Source organism: Labrus mixtus, chromosome 15 (assembly GCF_963584025.1).
Source record: "Labrus mixtus chromosome 15, fLabMix1.1, whole genome shotgun sequence".
Taxonomy (NCBI): domain Eukaryota; kingdom Metazoa; phylum Chordata; class Actinopteri; order Labriformes; family Labridae; genus Labrus; species Labrus mixtus.
Window position 1 is genome coordinate 3,521,243 of NC_083626.1, and position 21,932 is coordinate 3,543,174.

At 39.7% G+C, this 21,932-nt stretch overlaps 1 protein-coding gene and 1 long non-coding RNA gene across 3 annotated transcripts in view; both read right to left on the minus strand.

The window, feature by feature from the left end:
- Positions 1 to 4,486: 4,486 nt before the first annotated feature.
- LOC132990204 (uncharacterized) lies at positions 4,487 to 5,885 on the minus strand. Its single transcript, XR_009675975.1, has 3 exons — positions 5,790 to 5,885; positions 5,014 to 5,132; positions 4,487 to 4,789 (listed from the first exon to the last, which is right to left on the minus strand). It is a non-coding gene; the product is annotated as an uncharacterized LOC132990204 (long non-coding RNA).
- Positions 5,886 to 14,754: 8,869 nt separating this feature from the next.
- The window catches only part of mtcl2 (microtubule crosslinking factor 2), a 104,932-nt gene continuing 97,754 nt past the window's right edge, over positions 14,755 to 21,932 (minus strand). For both annotated transcript variants that reach the window (XM_061058634.1, XM_061058633.1), the window contains exon 24: positions 14,755 to 21,736. In XM_061058634.1, the coding sequence (XP_060914617.1) occupies positions 21,590 to 21,736 (147 nt within the window). In that variant the 3' untranslated portion in view covers positions 14,755 to 21,589. The remainder of the gene's footprint in view (positions 21,737 to 21,932) is intronic.

Below are 21,932 nucleotides of genomic sequence, written 5' to 3' on the forward strand. Positions count from 1 at the left end.
CAAATCTTTATTCTGTAGAAGGTGACTGGGGAATTTAGTAGATCAGCCGATCCCATCCCTTTATTGTATGTGTTTACAATACTCAGGTATTTCACCTGGACTGTTGTCTTCTACGGTTATAACGAGATCTTTATCTCGTTATATAAAGATCTCGTAATAACAAGAAAAGCATTAGGGTGGTAGCTATGAGGAGGCATAGGTTTGTTTATGGGAGTGCACAGTACATCAGTGGCAGCTCAATACAAGGTGGAGATCAGGTATTAACTATAGTAATTGTTAATTGGCTAACTAGTTAATTGAACGATTAAGTTACATATGTAATGTTATAGCTAAGTTCAAGTGGGTCTGGCTAACTTCAAGGCTTACTATGCGATTTTTGGATCCAGCAGATGTCGCCCTTGAGTACCAGCATGAAACCAAAACAACTCCCGCTGCATTGTTGTGTTAGCATGCTAATGCTAGCGATCTTTATTGTGCTCGTATCTTCACACTGCATGTAAATTTACCTGAAATGACCATGAACTAGAAACACAGTTAAACAGTGAGTACAGTATGTTATTCTTCTTTTCTCTAGTCCTTCAATTAAACAACTTTTATACGTGAGGGGAGGAGTCAGCCAGCAGTCCCAGGAGGCTTTCTCAGCTTGGACTGTTAGTGATAGTGGTAGCGATCAGCTGGTTAAAGCTGCTGTGCTAAGAACATAAGAGCTAGTACCTGAAGCATATCGACAGAGATTCAGATGGCTAAAGAAATAAAAACAGTCCTACACTGAATTTTCTCGCAATTTAGCAACTCATTTTAGCCGCTGGGCTTCTGCTTCTCAGGTAAAGACATTGGAGGATCTGCAAGACTTGATTTTACTTGAGCAGTTTAAAAACACTTTACCTGCTACTTACTTAAATGAACAGAAGGTAAGCAAGGTTTCAGAAGCGGCTAAATTGTCAGATGAGTTTGTATTGACACACAAAGTTTATTTTGTTCATAGCAGTGGTCATGAAGATTAGCTTCATTGCGAGAAATGCTGGGGCAGCCTCGAGTTGGTCAGAAGGGTCAGATAAGTTTTCAGGTAAGGCTGACCAAAGCTCACAGGGAAAGCTTGATCCTAAACTTGTCTGTAATTACTTGTTTAGGCAAGGGTCAGTGGAGGAGTGAGTGTCCGGTGCTCAGGAAAAAGTCTAAGTCTGGGTATTTACCAGTAACGAGAAGGAATGAATGATAATGAAGAGAAGGAACGTGCTAGCTGCTGTTCGGGTACACACAAATTCTTCAACGGGGTCTGTGATCAAGGTTGCTGATAGTGAACACGGTCAGACAAGTCAGACAGAAAGATTGACCCTGGTTATGAAGCGTTTGTTTCTGAGGGATATGTTTCACTAGTTGGAAGTGAGAATAGTGTAAAAGTTAAAATATTAAGAGATTCAGGAGCGCTTGATTCTTTTATTGTAAACACAGTGTTACCGTTCTCTTCTGTGACAGACACTGCTTCCTGTGTTTAACTGTTTTCTCTGCTCCTCAGCATAAACTAACACTGTCATCTGACCTGGTGAAAGGTGAGTGGTCATGGGAGTGCGTCCATCTTTACCTGTGTCTGGTGTCCAGGTAATCCTGGGAAATGACCTGGCTGGACATCGGGTATGGCCTGATGTTCCTGCACAGAAATTTCAAACTTTTCCTGGTAGAAGGTTCCAACTCTCACAAAAGACCTTCTATTCTTCCTACGGGAGATGACATGTGCTATGTATCGAGATGGTGGTGCTTTAGGCTTTCACAGTAGAGCTAGGCGAAGAGCTTCTGCATTTCCTGTGCCCGTCTCTCCCTTGTCTATGTCCACTTATCGCTTGACTGATAAAACTAACAAGAGAAAATTCAACACGAGATCTTTATCTCGTGATAACGAGATCTTTATCTTGTAATAACGAGTTCTTTTCTTGTTATAACGAGATCTTTTTCTCGTTATAATGAGATCTTTATCTCATAATACCAAGAAACCAGGCAAAAAAAATTCCCCATATGAATGCAATACGCTTCCGTAGTCTTTCTTTTTTTCATCTCATCGCTGTTTTTGTTGGTTTCGCTTACCCCCAATTCACACATACTCCGTGCGCGCCGCGCACTACGTTGTACTTATACATGCACTGCGGCCCGTCTCCGGCGCGTGCCACCAACGGCACTACGCTCTGCTCTGTTTCAAATACGCAGCGAGTCTATTTTCGCTGCAGTCACGCGTCAAGCTGGACAGAATATAACAGCCCTGACAGGAAGTCAGACAAGGAAACGCACAGAGCATCCGGTCAATTTCAAAATAAAACACAATATACGGACTCGCGATCGTATTATTAATCACTTTATCAACATTACGTCAAAACAGGCACCGAATGAACAACAAGTCATCCTCAGAAAGACAAAGCAACATGTTGTTTGCATGTTTTTCTCTTTATTCCCGCGGGATCTTGTAGTTCTCCTGTGATGTGTCATGGGTGCGCTCCGCTGCGCTGACGTCCCAGAAACGGATCCAGTGTGAATGGGTGCGAGCCGTCCGACAGAGCAAAACCGTGTCGCTGACGGACCGCGGCACGCAAGGAGTATGTGTGAATTGGGGGTTATAGGCAAAAGTGGAGAGGAAAGTGACTGTGGGATTGTCATCAGGACTGTGAATCAACCCTGAGAGCAGCCTATTGTAAATGGTCTCCTTTCCTCAAAACCCCCCTTATCCTTTTTTTTTCATGTCAGTGAAAATCAGTGGGGAGACTGCATCCAGCCAGATGATTGGCAGTGGATCTCCCCTTTTTAACAGCATCTGCAGGTCAACAATTGAAGAACCAGTTGCCGAAGAACAATTTGTGGGAGATTTTTATCTGGAATGCTTGAGCTAGCTCCTTTGTCAGGCTGCCCATCAGAGAGGGAGATATACCCATTGTACACCTCAATGTTGTAGACTTTGCCACTGCTATCAACAAGTACAAAGATTTTCATCCATTGGTATTGCTTGAAATTTTTCCAAGAAGGATGTCAGCAGTGGACACACCATGTGCTGCTTGTCACAAGCTGGGTCTCCAATGGGAGCTTGCTTTAAGTTGTCAGGAAAGTGTAGATTGTGCTTGATAGCCTCCCAGCAATGAGGCCATGGTGTTTGCAACACAGTTGGTCATTGCTGCTGACTGCAAGTACATTCGGCATCCTGGAAGTCCAAAGTCCTGACATACAGAAACAAACACCATTGAATTGCTTAAAGGTCCCATATTCTGCTTTTTCTGGTTTTATATGCTCTTTAGTGTTTTCCATGTGTCCTGTGCATGTTTAGGTACATCTATTTGCAAAAATTCATAGTCAGCGTAAACGCGGCTTCTCCTACGTCCTCCTGTTACCTGCAGCATTAGCTACATGTAACGCTCAGTTCTAGCCCCCCTCGATAAAATTTTTCCAGTGTGACGTCTTGTCAGTGTGATATCACTGATCTAAGCCCATTGGCTCGTTGTGGCAAGCCCAGCAGCTCATGTTGCACGCCCGTTAACTTCTGTGGCACGCCCACGATATGCCGCAGCCTGCGGTAGCACAGTAGTGCTAAGGTGCTAATGCACGTTAGCTTGAGCAAAAAACGGACTTGGAAAGAAGTTTCAGCTCCTACTCTCTGTGGCAGCTATGGAGATTCTGATGCTTCTGGAAGTTCACAACCACAACATGTAAGTACGCTTCATTAATTGTCTTTTTTATTTGTTTGAAAACAACTTTTGAGCTGCTACGGATACATTAGTTCTGTGAAGGCTGTCTGTAGCTGAACTGTAAGCCTCGGCTAACATGCCAAGTAATGCTATTTTTCTAAATTAGAGCAGTACTAAACTATTTATCAACTTTCACTTAAAGCGGTAACCGGTATAGCAGTGTTAACCACCCTCAGACATGTAAGTAGTGTTTTGGGGGTCCAGATCAGCTTTTTACGGACTCGGAGCATTATTGGACTCTGCAAACGGCTGACATTGTTGTGGTTAGCCTCTCTCTACTCTGCTGTGTCTCCACTTCTGCATTAAACGGTTTTGTTACTTTGCATTTGTTTATTGGTGTGAGAAGCTTGAACGGTGCTAAAGTTCGGGTTTATGACCGTGGTTTGAGACGGTCTAATGAATGTAAAATCCGCTTTGTTACAGTATCTGAGCTTTATAAGACTCTGCTAACTTCCCGGCTAACACAGCTGTTGTTATCCTCTTTCTACTCTCTTATCCACCTCTGCGTAAAACTGCTTTGTTACGTGGTGATTTTTTATCGATGTAGTAAGCCAGACCATTGCTAAAGTATTGATAATTGATCTAAACAGCTCGACCAGTGTTCAGGTGGTGTTGTTCAATCATAGCACTGACTGCAAAAGAACGGGTTAAACCATGTGTATATATATATAGGCTATTCAATAACACGAGAAACGTAAAGATGTGTGCAGCAGGCACTTTGTTTTGAAAGATAAGTGTGGTCTGATTATTTAGCTATGAACATTACTTTTTTACAGGATATGTCTGGGACTTGATGGCACTGGTGTTGGAGGAGGTGTTTCAGGAACCAGAACCATTCATAGAGGAGCTGCAGAAAATACATGGCTCTCAAAAGAAGGAGGGGTGGCTCGACACGTGTCCAGGTGTAGTTAAGGGGCGGGCAGAAGCCAACATACTGTCAAGTCGGGTCAGGAAACTCGAGGCGAATCCTCAAGACGACACGCGACAGGATAACCACTCTGCAGTTGTGTCCAAAGTATCTCCAGCATCGCATCAATAAGCTGCGATGAGCTGCCAAGTGTCTGCACAGCCTGTATGGAGACAATATAGTTGGATGTAAAACTGTTACTTCTCAATTGTATATTTACACGTATAGTTCTACATATTTAAATGTTTTTTTAACCTTAGCTGAGAATAAAGAACATTCAACAAATTATTTTCTCACTTGTTTACTTTTATTCCTCTGAAATAGTGAAACTGTTTGATTAGAATGAATTTGATTGAAGATGTAAATAATTATTTATAATGAACATACTCTTCTGCAGTTCTCCGTGATGTTCTCCTCTGAAGATGTTGTGGATGTTTTGAAGTGTATATGGGTTTAAACAGTCATGGATGTTTTTGGTACAAGGAACAGGCAGCGGATTCATTCTCCTGATGAAAGAAGAAGATACTGATTAAAATGAAATAATGTCCAATAACAAGGAAAGTAATGACAGAGGAGGAAACATTATTGCATGAGATATTGATCCAACAAACACGTGATTATCACCTGGGCTTTTGTAGTCAAAGTAAGTCTATGATGTCATTGATACTTACAATTGCTCATTGAATTTTTAATCACATCAAGGAGGTGATATACAATGCAGAACAAGGTGAGTCGCTGCAATAAACAACGTACAGTACTAATGTAAATACAATAAAAATGTATTGTACAGAACATATTTGTGGCCAATAATCATATTGTAATCAAGCCAAACTTTGTGAAGCCACGAGTAAGATATATATTTTTGGATTAGGGAAATATGCTGGTAGCTCCAGTCAGTGAAATTGGAAGAGACTAGCGTATTTTTCAACATAATAACTGAGAGTTTTTCTGATAAAAAGACTTGATACAAACTTAAGGTGTGTGTTACTGTTGCTATGTTCTTGTTGTAAGTTATCATGGTATTCTGCAGCACACGGTGTTTGCTTCGGTAAGCATTTAGCTGCAGTTTCCACACCTAGCCTACACCTAAACAATGCAATGAAGCTACCCGATTAGCATATATTACACACATATTACATCTGAAAAGGCTGCAAAATAAATACCTACAACACTGAAACGTCGTGCTCATGCCTTTGTGGCAAAGGTTGTTGTGTTTGTTCCTCCTCTCTGTTGTCAGATTGGTGAGGTTGAAAACCGGCCATCGCTGTTTTGCTCCCCTCAGAGCCAAAGTGGCTGCATTCCCAATATGGTAAAAGGGGCGTGACATTTCCAAGAACCGTGCTGAGCGACTGACCAATCACGACAGAGCCGACCGGCCGACCAATCAGATCAGACTTGGCACACGTGGGGACTCTGAACGTGGACACTTCAGAGCCTTAGAGAGAGAGTCAGAAGCGAGCCGGTGCATGGAGCGGTAGTACATGAAAACAGACACTTTTTTAGAAGTTTAGCTATTGTGAACATACTTTAGTAGGTACATAGATTAAATATATGAACCCCAAAAAGGGCATAATATGACCTCTTTAATCTCCTCAGCTGTGACTTTGAGTGGTTTGCAAGGATCACACTTGTATGGCATAGAAGTTGGTTTTACTCAACTATATTGTCGATACAGCTGTAAGTATTCAGCAGGAGGTATCAAATGTGTTGCCTTTGATAATCTGCCTCTCCATTGTGGTACTGGAACGATTGTCCTGCATTTTTTCCACTCTTAATTCTAGGCTTGAGTGTATTGCTGCTGGCAGGTCTCTGAAAAGAGGACACTGAAAAGTTACAAAAGACATTTATTGTAATGAATTTACCAATCATCCTACTCTAATCAAGCCTGCTACTGTACCTCCATGTTCACCATTACCAGGTTCCTCATTCTCACTCCGAACTTCTGTTAAATTTCTACCATTACTTCCACCTCCATCCTCATCTCCATCCTTACTTTGGCTCTTTTCCTGCTGGATTGTTACTATGACTTCATCTTCCTTATCACTTATTTTCGTCAAGTGGCAGTGCCACATGTCACAAACCACAAGGAATTCATCTGGAAAACATTAAGCAGAAGATAACACATGGCATTGTGCAAATTCCTTGGAAGGAGGCATAAAGACAGGTAAGCACACGTTTAACTTGACGTAACCGTAACATCATACGTTCTCTGTCTTGACTCTGCCTCACCTTGCCATGGTCTTGATCCCTAAATGACATGGGCTGTATCCCAAACCACATACAACATACTGCTCACTACATATTCAATATACTGCATACTGCATACCAACCCAACGGTTAGAATGCTGTTAGGTTAGCAACATACTAAAAGACGTACATGTGACGCACGTACGTACACTTCTGTACGCTCTCTTTGATGAGCTAGCATCAAGCTAGCGCGACCATTGGTCTGTAAATATAATTCAACAATATGCCAACTTTCATTACTAATACAACTACGTAGACATTTTAATATTATTTGGCAACATGTAAAAGGTCAGCATGGAAGTTTTTGGTCTTTTCTTTTTTTTTCTTCTTAATAATCTCAGCAGGTAGGTTTTTTTTATTTTAGGCCCCCACAGCACGGAACTTTTATTTTAAGCCGCTATTTGGCTCCGCGATTGGACAGTCTGAGAACCACAGTGCATAGTGGGGCGGTATAGTATGACCAGTGTGCTCCCAATTTAAACTTATAAATTCTGACCGATCTAGTGTACATTCAGATATTTCTCGCATTCACAAATTGCATGCTACGATTTCGGATCATGTTACATACTCAATATGACGTCACACTGAATATGAATAGTATGAAAGTGTGCGATTTCGGACAGACATGGTCTTGTCTTGGTCTTTCTACACTCAGGTCTTGGTCATATTGTGGTCTTGGTTAGTGTGACTTTGACTATAACACTAAGGCCAGACTCAAGAGCCATACACATTCACACCTTAATAGATTTATAAATCAGCAAACTTCTCTTTGAATATTCTCCTCATCTATCCGTGCACCAGACTCTTTAGGCGTCTCTCTTCATGTATAGGTTAACATGTATAGGTGTGGTTACAGGGAAAGTACATGAAAGCTTATGGAGGTAGGGGACTTTTCAAGATTTTTGTGCAGTTTTTTCAACCATAACAAATGTTATCTCAATACACTTCACAAAAAGCAGGTAAAAGACATTACTCTTTGTTTTAATTATCTACAAAGAGCCAACATTAATCCATCATGAGCATTGAGCTAAATTTAGCAAAGTTACAGTGGCAAGGAAAAACTTTCCTTTAAGAGGCGGAAATCTTGAGCAAGAACCAGACTCATGTTGAAAAGCTGTCTGCCCAACTGTGCTGGGCTTAGAAAGTGGGATAGAGGGAGATGCAGGAAGAAGGATAGGGACAAACAGAGCATCAACAACAACAACGATTAACAGATTTATAGCCACCATGTAAAAGTGTATTAATTATAGAGGTTGTAGTTGAGCAGCTCTAAGATTCACTTTAGTGTTTATATTAATGATAACAGATGTAAGGCTGATATTAACAGTTGTAGCTCTTAGATTCACTTTACAGTATAACACCCTGATTATCTTGTCATCTGTGTTGAGTTTTACATTTTCATAGTAACTCTGTTATATGTTTTTCTCTTTCTTCGACAATAACACAAATAGACCACAAGAGGGCTCTATCCCCTCAGAGGTAAGCTTCTTTTCTACTAGCAGTATATACACCTTTATATACCTTTATATACCTTTTTTTATTTATCTATTTATTGTGTCACCTTATTTACCAATTTTCTGTATTTGAATTTCACATGTAATTGAGAAAAGTAAATTCAACAATAATTGTAATCTTGATGTGACCGTGTGTTTACTACAGTATATTTGCACAAATGCTGCACCGTAATTAGACAATTTAAGTACATGTGCTTAAGTTGAGTCTGTAAAAGAGGCTAGAGAGGGAGCTTTAATTTGTGTGTCTCTACAGTATGTGTATGCTGCATATGCATGTGTTATTTTCATCTGGTCTCTGGAGTTTTAGTTCCTCTCTTTGCAACATTTTTTTAAATTGCTGGTGCCTCATTGACTGTATCCTGTGATTGTACCTGTGTTCCTGCCGTGTGTGCATAGCAGTAGTTTGCCAAACTTTCCGGCTTAACAGTGATGAGAAGAAATCATCTCATCTATTATTTGTTTTAACTTCCATTTCTTTTAAATCAGTTTGCTGACACTGGTTTTCCCCTTTAAGAAAGAAAAAATCATGCAAAATTGTAATGCATTTATTTATTGGTAAATAGTGACTTGGATAGGAATTTAGTGAATACCATTGTTAATTGTCTGCCCAAAACAAGCGACAGGGAGCATCTCAGCAGCTTTGAGATGCAATCATGTTTAAAATTCTTAATGGATTACAGCTTGTTTTGCTCTATACCTTGTCTTTGCTTTGTTAACCCTCTCCAATCTATCACTTGCGTTTTGTGGTTATTCTTCTGCGATAACTTTAAGACACCCCTGGGTCGGCACCTGCATCCCACTCCCCCCAACTTTGGTAGGACAGTGGATAAAGTAGGACATCTGGTAGAGAGAGTGGGGAATGACATGCGGGCAGTCAGACTTGAACCCAGGCTACCCTTTTGGAGGGCAGTTTTGACTAATGTTATACTCACTGCTAACACTGCAGCTGTCTGTTCTTGCTAAAGTACATTAAATTAGTTCACTTGACTTCACCAAACCCCAACAGTAGTCACCCAGTGACAGAAATAATGCCTAAATAATGGCATTACAGTCCAGCTTACTGTGTAGCCTACTGTTCTGGAGTCACAAACATCTTAAATTATTTTTTTTCCCTCATTAAATACCTTTTTGTGTGCTTTGGTGATAGTTCATAGCGGTTGAGAAAATAGTTACATCAGGTTTAAACTACACAGACAATATTTGTATTGTTCAGATAAGAAAAATAGTGAGAACTCAGAGCCCTGTTATTTAAAAATTACAATTATTTTAGGGAATATTGAATGCACCAACTTAAACCTTTTTCAAATTAAAGACAAATGGTGTAGCTTTAGTTTTGTGCCTTGCTCTTCCTATCTTCTGCACCACCAAGCCCAGTCTCGATTCCCAGAGATGGACAGATACAGAAAACACTGATGGGTCTTAAGTGGCAGCTTTGGAATAAGACCTGTCTTGACTGTTTTAGCTAGGCTTAGACTGCACTCACACTCACACACACACACACACACACACACACACACACACACACACACACACACACACACACACACACACACACACACAGATATATATCTTTAACCTTGGTGCCCCCTGTCTGATGACATCCTGTGCAGAATTCAGCTAAATCCCTTCTTTAGTTCACAGAATCGTCATAGTGGGATTTGAATTTGAACGTTTTGGTGGCTTTCAGGCCAGAAAAGATAAGATAACATTAAGTTAAAGTTAGGAACTCAAGCTATGCGATTACAGAGAGGGGAATAGGTAAAGTACATTATGCAAACATACCTCCAACTTTTTGAAGCAAACCGCCCTGGAGTTAAATCCCCACCTCAGTTTGACTTCTGCAGTTGAATAAAAGTAAAGTTAAATTGCCTACTAAAGAAAAACTTTGGAATTAACAGAAACATTAAGTGAAAGAACAAATTAATGTATTATTATGGTGTATGAATGTGAACAGTTTGATGACATTTGATGAAGGAAATGGGGCTTAAAAATTGACTTGTTTTTATTTCTCATTATTGAAAATTTTTATGAAAACCTCAGCACTTTAAAATGTTCCCATGTCAAATACATTTTGAGAAATGGGTTTGAAGGGAGTTGCCAAAGTTCTCAGAAGACCTAGCATTACGTTGCTTAATTTCTGGGTCGGTCCAAACAAGATGTGGTTCCTTTTTTTTTTTTTTTCCAGATATTGCCACGGTGAGTTCAGTTCCTGTTGGTACTTCAGGTCTTCCATCACCCCTAGCTTCTTTTTTACTCCAATAATAAGGGCTTGTTGGGGTATCTATAGCGGTTGGGTAGCGTCCCATGTAAAGAGGCTTCTGTCCTCCAGACGGGCGGCCCAGGTTAAAGTCTGACATGAGGCTCCTTTCCTACACATCATTGCCTTCTCTTTCGATGTCCAAATGAAGGCTAAAAGACCCAAAATAAATCTCAAACAAACAAAAAAGGGACACATTGAGTAATAAGGGAAGAAATCGAAAACGATAATTGATAAGTCAAGGTCAAATTGATCCATATAGCACTTTAAAACAAACTGGGTTTGTACCAAAGGGCTTTTCAGCATGGAAACAAAACTGACTTCAGAACATAATTTAGGACCATATAAAAAGATAATCATATCAGAAGCAGAAATACTTTATTAATCCCCAGGGGGAAATTCGGAGAAGATTAACTACATGCTCACATACATGTGCTCACATGTACGTTTGCATGCACATGTATGTGTACATACTTGCACACAGACTTGCAAGTGTCTCAGCTGTCTCAATCCAAAAGCATGCAGCAACAACCATCAAGGTAAGATGCAAATCAAGTAAGGAATCAAATGCAAGAAAAGGCAAAAGGATAAAAGTGAGGCTTGCAGTATTTTTTAAAGCAGTCAAGCGAATCTGCAGATTTTATACGTCAAGACAACATGCTGTTCCACAGTCTCGGTCTGGCTACAGAGAAGGACCTGTCTCTGAGAAGTTAACGATGTGATTGGGGGACAGTTAGAAGTCCTTGATCTGATGATATGAGGGGCCTCGCTGTACTGCATGGTGATAGGAGTTCTGTGAGTTCTAGCTTGGAGCCATGCCATGGAGAGGTTTAAACACAAGCAAGACATCTTTTAAGTGATTCTACACTCAACTGGGAGCCAGTGCAGGGATGCTAATAGGGAAATTATGTAATCCTCTTTGTGTCGACAAAGGAGTCAGGCTGTGGGATTTGGACAAGATGTAAGTGGTGAACAGAGGTCATATAGATATAAATATAGAGACATAAGATGACTAGCAATGAGAAGATGGAGTAACAGTAAAGACAAAAATACCACACAAAAAAAGAGAAACACAGAGTGAACCTTTGCATTTTTTGGTTAATTTTTATGATACTAAGCTAACCCTCCTGTGTGGCAAATCAATCACAAGGGCATATTTTGGGACAAATGTTGTGTTTGATAAGCCTTAATTAACATTTAAACTGAAACTGTACTCCCTGTCTCCCACAAAAAGATAAACAAATAACATAATGAATGTTCATTATATTGCATAAACACCAGACAGCTATAGGCAGCCTCTTGCAGACCATGAAAAAATGAAATAGGAATGTATCCTGCCCTGTCCTTGAATAGGCATGCAGTTTGACAACTGTGTATCTCAATTTTCATGAAACCCAAATAACCGATGCTGCAGCTCAGCCCACACTTTTGAGAATATTGAGTGCTGGACCTGTGAAACCATCAAAAAAACAGGTCAAAAGCAAAAAACAAATAAAGTTGTCCCTAGGGTTCCTATAGCTTTGTTGTAGACTATTGTTTATTTCTTGCAGGACTGTCCTCCATCCACTTTTGTCCCATTTACTTTCATTTTCTATTTTCCCTTCCTGCCTCTGGCCACCAGCAGGCTGATCTCTCAGATTCCTCATGTGTTGGTTTGACAAACATGAGAAATAGCCCGAGGTTCCCCACACTGTTGTTTTACTCAGTGTAAAGCAAACCTTTTGTTCTTTTGCTTTATCTCTATCTCTCCCTCAAGCTGTTTTTCTTCCACTGTATTATGTTTTTCAGCACATTTTCACCTTTTCATTTTATTTTGCTTATTTTTTCATACCTCAAAAACTTTAATACCTGATTTCCCCCTTCCTGCACAGAATTGCCGATCAAATGTACCGTCACTTGGAGGCATATGTGTATTCAAGATGAACAAAATGATAAAATTCAAACTTCAGGAAAATACTTCGAACTCGGTTTGCTTAGACTGTAGCAAACAGGCAGTTAACTGCTGTTTAATGACTTTCTCTGTATAATTCCAGCTTTCAAATTTTGTGTTCTCCAAAAGCTGTTTTAACAATACACCATTTGTCCAATCCACCTAATAGGTCAGGACTCTTCTTAAGCTCTCCTGTATCCCTAGAGATAATGAGCACTTCCACAGATGAGGCATGTTAATAACATCATTTTATTCCCTTCTGTGTGACTGCATTATGTCGGGCCATTAATTGCTAGGGCAGAAAGTCAAGATGACAGTTGTAAAAGCCGTGTAGTTACAAGGATAGTATGGTATGGTTTGGAAAACGTTCATTTCTAAAACTGTATCAGCCAGAATCTGAGTTAAAGGTATTGAAGGATTTTTTTGTTTCATTTTAAACAAAGTTTTATTCTATTTTCTCTTACCAATTTTTTTTTTCTCGTACAGCTTGTCCTAACAGGTTCAATGCGAGAACAAGTCGGCAACAAAATCAGCTTGAATTTATTGTTTCCTATCTGAACGGCCTGCCTCGCAACGCAGCACAATGTTTTACCCCTACACCCCGTTTCTATTGCCTGTCTGTCGGTCATGTAGATGGACAAGTAAGGAAAGGGATCTATGAGGCACTGATACTTGCTTTTCTCACTCAACAGAGCTTATTAGCTTGTTTTACCAAGTGGAGATAGTTGTGCATTTATAATAATCCATTTACATGAGTGTTGTGATTTGAGTTAGTAGGGCTTTCGTCAAGATGAAGCACCACACATCCATTTGTCCACCTGCAATACAAAAGCACATGTTAGATTTTTTACAACAGGAAACTGAAATTCAAAGGGCAGAGAATTAAGGGATGCAGTATGGACAGCGATGGTGCGCAATGACACGATATCAAAAGCTTGTGTGCTGTTAGGATGTGGTGTGAGGCCTTGTCCACACAGGCAGGTAATTTTTTTAAACAGAGGTTTAATTGTGATATTGATTGGAGGTCATATCGCCCAGCCCTCGATTTTGTTATTGCCCTTTTTCAGTTAAATTTATAATGAAATAACCTGAAGCTTGCACCTGGGCCCTCTACCCTGTTTTGATGTTTTGGTGTGACACAGAAGTAACCAAAGTAGCCAAAACTTGCACAAGAAAAAAAAAATGAATATAATCTAAGGCATTAGGTAATCTGAAGACTGTCCTAAAAGAGGCTGGCTCATGTCATGAATTCCTTGTTATTCAATAAATACATGATATCAAAAGCCCACAGCTATGCTAGCTGCTCTCTGAAATTGTATACAGTTGTTTTTTAAAGGAAGAATGTGCAACGTTTTACATATAAATAAGAGCAGAAATCAAGTTAATCCTGTTTAAATATCTTTCAGAGTCATGACTGTCAACAATGAGTGAGAAGCACGAGTCCCACTGGCTGCGTTGTTGTCAGAGCTGTGTTTACACAGCATGGAGACGTCCATGGACAGGATGGACGTCTCCTCCTCTTGTGTATAAAAGCTGTTGATGTTGTTGTTTTACATACTCACTGCTTATTTGAATGTCACCTAAGCCTTTTCACATCAGTCATTCCGTGTAAATGTACATGCAATGTGAAGCTAAGAGCTAACTAAAGATTTGTAGTTAGCAACAATTGTAGCAAATGGCAATTTTGTCCGGTTTTGTGAGAACGCGAGTAGAGGTGGGTTGTAGGTGAGTCTCTGGAGGAGAGCGGAGGCTTCAGTATGGAGGAGGTGTCACCAAACATCTGTTTGTTTTGGATACATGCTGGTGCTCAAGGGCGACATCTACTGGATCAATGTCTTTAAGGATCTCTACTGGATCTTCCCTTTAAGCTAAATGCTAATATCGTCAAGCTAACGTTTATTATAAACATCAGTGTTTATTTAACATGTTACAATGTAAGCATTTGAACCAAAGCATTAGCGTGATAAAAATTGTCGGAGCAAAATTCTTTTGACTCACAATCCTGGCAGTTGCAAAATGTTAATATTCATTGTGCAAGTTCTATCTGTACTTTGTTAAAAAAATATTTGTTGATCTTCATGCAGTCACAAATAGTTATCCCTGATGAGCAACACAGTAAGCTTTGCAAGAAGCAATGATGTATTTTATATAAAATCTAAAAAAAAGACGAAACAACACGCTTAATTTGAACAAACATTTATTTGTGAATTCTATGACAAACAGGAGGCAGTTATAATATCTCATTTTACAGCTAGCTACATCAGTTGGAAAAACAAAACCTCCCAACACTTTAAAAATCCACATGGATCAAATGTTCTCATTGAATATTTGCTGCCTTTTTTTGTTTTGTTTTTTCATTACCTTCAAAACTTATGTACAGAAGAAACGCTCCAGAGTGTCTATCACGAGAGAGAGAGAGCTACATACTTCTACAGCAACCTGGTCCAGATCAGCTGTTGATATTCAGCTTTTCTCAATGAAATTAAAAGGACAAGAGTACAAACCTTTTCCTTTCTTTTCAAGTTGCAATACAAGGGGGCCATATTTCCTTATTGTGTACTCATTCTATATTCCTTTCATTGCATTCTCCTTTAACTCAAAGAATCAAGCGTTGTACAAAAAGACGGGTTGGTTATATAGAGCGCATATACAGGCAGGCAGTCTCTAGGTTATAGTTTGCCTTACTTTAGGAAAAGCAAAGAGTTTATGTACACATCGTCAGGGTGTTAGAAGAAGTGAATGGCATGGAGACATATTTGAAAGGATGGAGAGAGACACACACAAAGGGAACAAAGACACCCATGGTTGGTGCCGTGCAACCTGTATAAAGTCATCAGTTGTTGGCTGGTGGTGCTGTGATGTAAAACTGTCTGTCATTGGCTGCAATTTGTTTAGTACTCTTTATAACCTGAGGGGGATGGAGCAAATGTAACACCTGGCAGGCAGGTGGAGAGGCTGGAGAGACAGAGACATAACTGGCCGATGACATCAGGGAGCAGAGTGTCATTGTGACTGCATCAGTTCAGATTCATTACATTACATGCAAGAAAATAGGTCCAGGTTTATAAAATCTTAGCCGGAGCTGTAAGATGTACGTCAAACTATGATGAAATCTGATGTTTTGCTTCTGCAAAAGTCTTTAAAAAATTATTATTCACTCTTAAAGTAATACAAAAAGTTAGTTTGAATATCAGTTAAAAATGTGAACTGTGTTTCCATGTATTTGTATCCTGTGAATGTGACGTAAAACTCAGCATAATAGTTTCATCCACAACCCTGAACATGTGCAGACTCTTCATTATCATGTCAAATACAGGCCCATGTTCAACTTTGCAATATCATAAGAAAGCCTAAGACGGGAAGCTTAAATATTTCACCAAAATGTCACATTGATACTAATCCTCAGCCGTTTGAAGGTCTTGTCCACCCGAAAGTGAAGCAAAATGAATTTCTAAGGCATACTGTACTTCTGAAACCTTGACTCTGAGATCCCTTATTGGCCTGCAACACGTATTGTCTGTCAGAATGTATGTAGTACAGTAGCAACCACTGAAGATCGATGTAAACATAAACAGCCTACACCCACTGCAAGACATCAACTTAAGACATTTAAACTTTACTCCAGATGTTTTTCATCTGGAATGAAGCATAATCATACATTATGTTCTCAGTTGGAGACAGGAATTTGCAGAAAAGAAAACATTTTGATTGATCATTAGACATCTTTGTCGAGGAAAGGCACAAGGTGACCTTCTCACTGACAGATATACGAAAGACAATTGGACTAAAGCCCTGGTAGCAAGTATGTTGAGAGGGGGTGATGCACATCCATGATTCATTTACACGAGTCTTTGATGACGTTTAGTAATGGTGTAAAAAGTTTAAGAGGTAGTACAGAATCTGCTTAGCTTTCTCCGGATCAAGAACTTTCACCACTGTTAATGACTTCGGCAGCATCGGCAATATTTGATGGATCGAAAGTAAAAACCAAAAAATATCTCTGTGCTTGTCTTATCTTTGCACAGTAACTTTGAATGATTAAAGCACTTATTGTTTGAAGTAAGGGATCGACATTTCTTGAATTAATTTCAGTCTTTTGTTAAAGTGGATTGGTTTCAGGTTTGTGCTTGTATTTGGTACGTATCAGATTTGAAAAACTTTAAAACAAATATGTCATGGATTTCAAACCTGATATTGGCACATGTTGTCGTTTTACATGCTACTGTTTTTAATTTCAAATGCAATAAAATCGAAAGGACGTTGAGCAAAACCTGAAGAAATATGCCTGATAATGAAAGATTCCATAGTTCTGCAGAGCATGGTTTGTCAATAAAAACGAAGGAATGGTGCCAAATCTAATGTTGACAAATGATGAGGGTTGCTTTTTGTTTTCAGAATATTCTCCCCCAGTGTGTGTGAGGAATGTCTGTGGGAAGACTTGAGTCATTATGTGACAGTAGATACTAAAGACAGGAGAGCCAACTCTGCTTATGTTTCACTCAAAGACTGTATAAAGAATGGCCAACACAACACCTCACCTGAAGTGAAGCCAGAACATTTAGAGCTCTCCCCACTGACAGGCTGCAGTAAAGGTCATTAACCCTGCCTTCCCCATGTTAACAGATGGGACATGGGTCAAACCATAACATCAATATACACAGGTCAAACTAATTTTTACCAAACCAAATAATCTGTTCTGCTGTAGACTGTCCCGTCCTGGGGGATCTCTGCTGTTTAATGGGCAAGTTAAATATGTGTTTTCATTGGCTGTAGCAGCGTGATGTCAACACTGTGGCTCTTCCAGCCGATCCCTATTGCACAGACTTTTTCAACATTGCCAAATGGGCAATATGTAAGCACCCGTCGGGGGGGGGGGGATTTTGGCTTCATCTTGGTACACTGAAAGGAGGTTGAAGTGCATTGTCCATCTTTATATACAGTCTATGGTTACACTCTGTATCATCCATTAACTCATTCTCTTGTGGGAATGCGTCTGTTTTCACCAAAGATTTGGCAGCAATAATTGACAGAGCTTATGTGCCACATTGATGGAAATGTATTTCTCTCCTGCCACACTGTTGTGTCTGTGAGATATGTCCGGACTATTTTGAGTGTAGACAATAACATGTTGGTCAGCCTTTCCCCTTAATATGCAGTTTGGACTGTAATTTGTGTGTAAGCATATGACGTTAGCTTTAGTGGCTAGTTTCTGTCAAAAGTAAGGATTATCACGGCCTGTCTCTCGGTTGGAGTAACTTGGAATGTGTTTGTCTGAGATACTTTACGCTTTCAAGACATTTTTACTGTGTTGGTATATTGAATTTGAAGTGTGCAACATTAGACCAGGAGCATCTATGATGACTGATGTAGTCCTACATATTCACTGTGGTTTGATGGAATACAGGAAACCAAACTTTGTGTTAAAAAGAAACTTGTCCTTGGAAAACTTTCTCCTGTATATGCATCAGTAGCACCAGAATAATCTGTTTTCAACATTTCCCCTTTTTTAAACCCTTAATACACAACATGCCCAAGCATCAAATAAATTATCTGCAGCGACTGCATTGTGTGATGTAACTACAAAGCTTTAAAAGTTAGAAATATAGCAGAAAGTAGAAGGGAGTGGATGAGTTCTCAGCCCTATTGGCTGTGTTTCTTGGGACACTTAAAAGCATTTTTAATGAGGTTCTGGTCAACTTTATGGTCTCAGTGTTTTAGCCAATCAGACTAGCTTGGCTTAAACAAAGTTTGGTCAAGAAATAAGACTATTCATGTGGCAATTAGGCCCGTGCCTTGTGTAGTGGTAACTGCTTCGGACTGGTTGATGTTCTACCAGCAGTGAGGTCGAGAGTGGAGACAGAGAGAAGCATTTCGTCTGCGGGTTTTTCCTCACTGTTATTCAGATACATGAAATGTTACTGAAATGCCCTTTTTTTTTAACTGCTGAGTCAGATGTTGTCTCAGATGGTCATATGCTCAACTGCTGCTGATACAGAAAATGGAAAAAGACATTGAAATAGATGGATAAATGAAGTAAACACATTTTAGCACCATGGTAACTAAATGGAAAGAAGTGGAACAAGAAGAAAATAATAAAACAGAAATAATTTACGTTCCAGGAATTCAATAACCATTGATAAAAAACATTTTTTTTATACTTTATATTCTAGAACCTTCTATACCTGTAAAACCATTTGCCTTCCTCCACAATGATACAGTACTGTGTTGTAGTTGTTGTCCAGCCTGATCATAATAATGTGCATACAAACATTCTTACCCATTTAAAAAAAGGCTTGGTGGGGTTAATTGAGTGTGAATGGAGTCCAGTTTTGGTGTGAGCTGACTGATAGGAAACCTGACAGGCACTTTGAATATGGGTCGATTGATTTGAAAAGAGAAGGACATGGCAAACACAGGGTGACGTGAGAGACATGAAATAGAATTCCCACTATGATTGTTCTCAGTTTATGATGTTTTTTCTTTTAATTTAAATCAACTTTAACTCGTGTCAGCCTTCAACTTCTTCCACTGGTAGCACACATTGTACGTCAAGACATTTTATCTTGCTGAAACCGGCTGCATGTAAGTACAAAAAGATGAACGTGTTTTAATTTAGAAAAACTTTTTTCCCCCAAAAGGCTACATTTAAAAATATTATAAGTTCATAAAAAATATTTGTGAATGTGTTTCTTAAAAATGTAAAACTGCCAGTGCTTTGATTACTGTCACTGCAGATGGTCAGCAACAACTTTTAACCTTTTGTTTCCCAAGATGACGATTGAACGCTACATTTTTGAATGGACTCTTTACATTAGCTATGCTATCATTGTAGTACTATGAATTAAGATATTCAATGGAGAAGAGCAGAGACAGGGGAGGAATTTAGAGTTGAATATCCCATTCATACACACAAACAACTGAGAAAGACTTTAATAAAAGAAATGCATTGACTGAATTTCCTTGGACTTTGGAGTTAGTATGCAGTTCTGGTATATGTAAGTTAGGATGGTAGCATTTTGAGTTTGGACAGATCATATCTGGTCCCTTGAAGCTCAGGGAGGTGTAGGATATCAAGTCAATGTTATTATAATTATTTAACAAAATAGATTATGGTTATCAGATTCAAAAGGTAAAAAAAAACAGTGTAAACCTGCTTAATTTGCAACTTATGGAACAAATAATATGAAGGTTGGGCTTCAGAAGTGAGACCTCAACCAAATAGCAGAGGCACTCTTAAAACCTCTTAAAACCAGAAAAAAAAACATGATTGCTCCATACGATGCAAAGCTGAGTTTGCAAATGGGCTTTTAGGTTTCCATTATTATCAATGAAAATATTCCCCAATCCATACAACCACCTTAAATGTTTAAGGACAGTGTGCTGTAGGTTTAATGTGAGTAGTTCTGTATTTTTGAAGGGGCGTTGTATGAGGTACTTGTCAATAAAAAAGTGTATCACCCAAAGTCACGCAGTTTGGTTGTAATTGACAACCGAGCACCTGACTACGTAGTGCTAAAACAAAATGACTTGCTGATGGTAAAGTCAAAACCCTGCGTACACTGACATCGTCATGGAATTTTGGGTCTGTTTTTCTTAAAAACAACCAAATGACGTGGTCCGAACAACCCCGTCTGCAGTGATGTATAGCCTACTGTAGCTTCAGTGAGGGCACACCAGCGCATTTCTCAATAAAGGGGCTGAGCTGATCAGCATCCCTTGATGGTATCGACAAGTACCCCATAACACGTACAACCCCACTTCAAAAATACTGAACTATCCCATTGAGGAGTACCCTTGACATCAGTGAAATCAGTTAAACATCCCAGAAATACGACACAAGCAGGCACTTTCTGCCTGCTGGACCAGGGTCAACTTAATACCAATCAGAAGTAGTTAAGAAGTACATTTCTTTGGAAGATGTCTTCCAAATACAAGGTCATAGCTACAATCCCACAAAACATTCCCGTACATGCTGTCAAAGTCCTGCTGGGGATAAAGTGGACAGGTACATTTAAACAAGCCTGCAGAGCTTTTAAGTTGTTTTGGTTTTTCTAAACAACAATAGCAGGTGCTTGATCAAGTCAAATCAGTTAAATGGTCTTAATGTTTGGAGCCTAATATCCACTTGTACTCCAGGTCTGGTCAAACGTTCCTGAGCGTTTCTTGTTGCTCCCTAATTCAATATGAGAATAAAAAGAAACAGTTCTGCAGCTGAGGCAGATACATCGTCGCAATGCAGAGTTTTCAGATCCTTGTTGAGCTTCGTTGTGCTAATCCATCATGAAGGCATGATTGCATTTCCCAGCACAGGGTGTGTGAACTCGAGTATGTTCAGAGAGAAATTCACTCTTTTGAGGTTGATGGTTCCAGAGCATAAAACAAAATTTAGGATTTTTTTTAAGGTGAGATAGATGTTCCCTTTCCAGTTGTATACCATAGCTCGCAAAGAAATATAAGCACTCTCACTGCGTATTCAAACTTAGTGTCTCCTCGCTCATCTGTAAATCCAGCATTGCTGCTGGACCAACTGCATGATGTCATCATCATTCGTAACGCCTCTTGAGAGTTTGGTGGGGAGGTCCAATCCTGTCATCATATTTTACTTGTCAAACTCTATTCAGCTGAAAGAGTTCTCGTAGTTTAGAGTTCTCGTAGTTAAGATTAAGAGTGTGTTAATTTGTATGTCCTGCTGGTAGTTGGTTGGACCCATTGCTGGGTTGGACTTTTAGTCTTCCCTGTCCTTGGCATGGGAATGGCATAGTCTAAGACAATTGTAACAATGCCTAGGTTCTGTATGTGTGTATTTCTAATATATGTGTGGCAGTGTGTGTGGGGCAGCATGTGCAGTGTGCTTGTGGTGTGAGTGATGTTTGGCAGTGCCCCTATGAGGCAGGCTATAGGTGTGTATGTACATGTGATGTGAGGTGTGTGTTTTCATGGCAGTGGTGTACAGTGTTTGTGAAGAATCAGTATTGCAGTGAGTGTATCTTTTGCAATGTGGCAGTAGAGGCGTGGTCACTCGTTGGAGGTGTCCCCCTTTTCCTCGATCGCTGCTGGGGACTCTTGTGGGCGGTGCTTGCACTGGCCGAGGGAATGTCGAGCTGGAGCTCTGGATGGTCTTGCCAAGCAGGAAGACTGGGCCACACAGTCACAGAGTGCATCCTGGGTGGGGTGGGGGAAAAAGATGTGTTATTAACCATAACATGCAGGTAGGAATTTTTATTTTCAACTTTACCCAAAAAACAAGTTGTTTCATCCATTTTAACAATGAATAACATGAAGGCAGATGTTTGAAACCTTATTGTCCCAATGTATCCATAAACGGTATCAACTAAATTGAGTACTTATTTCAACTCTT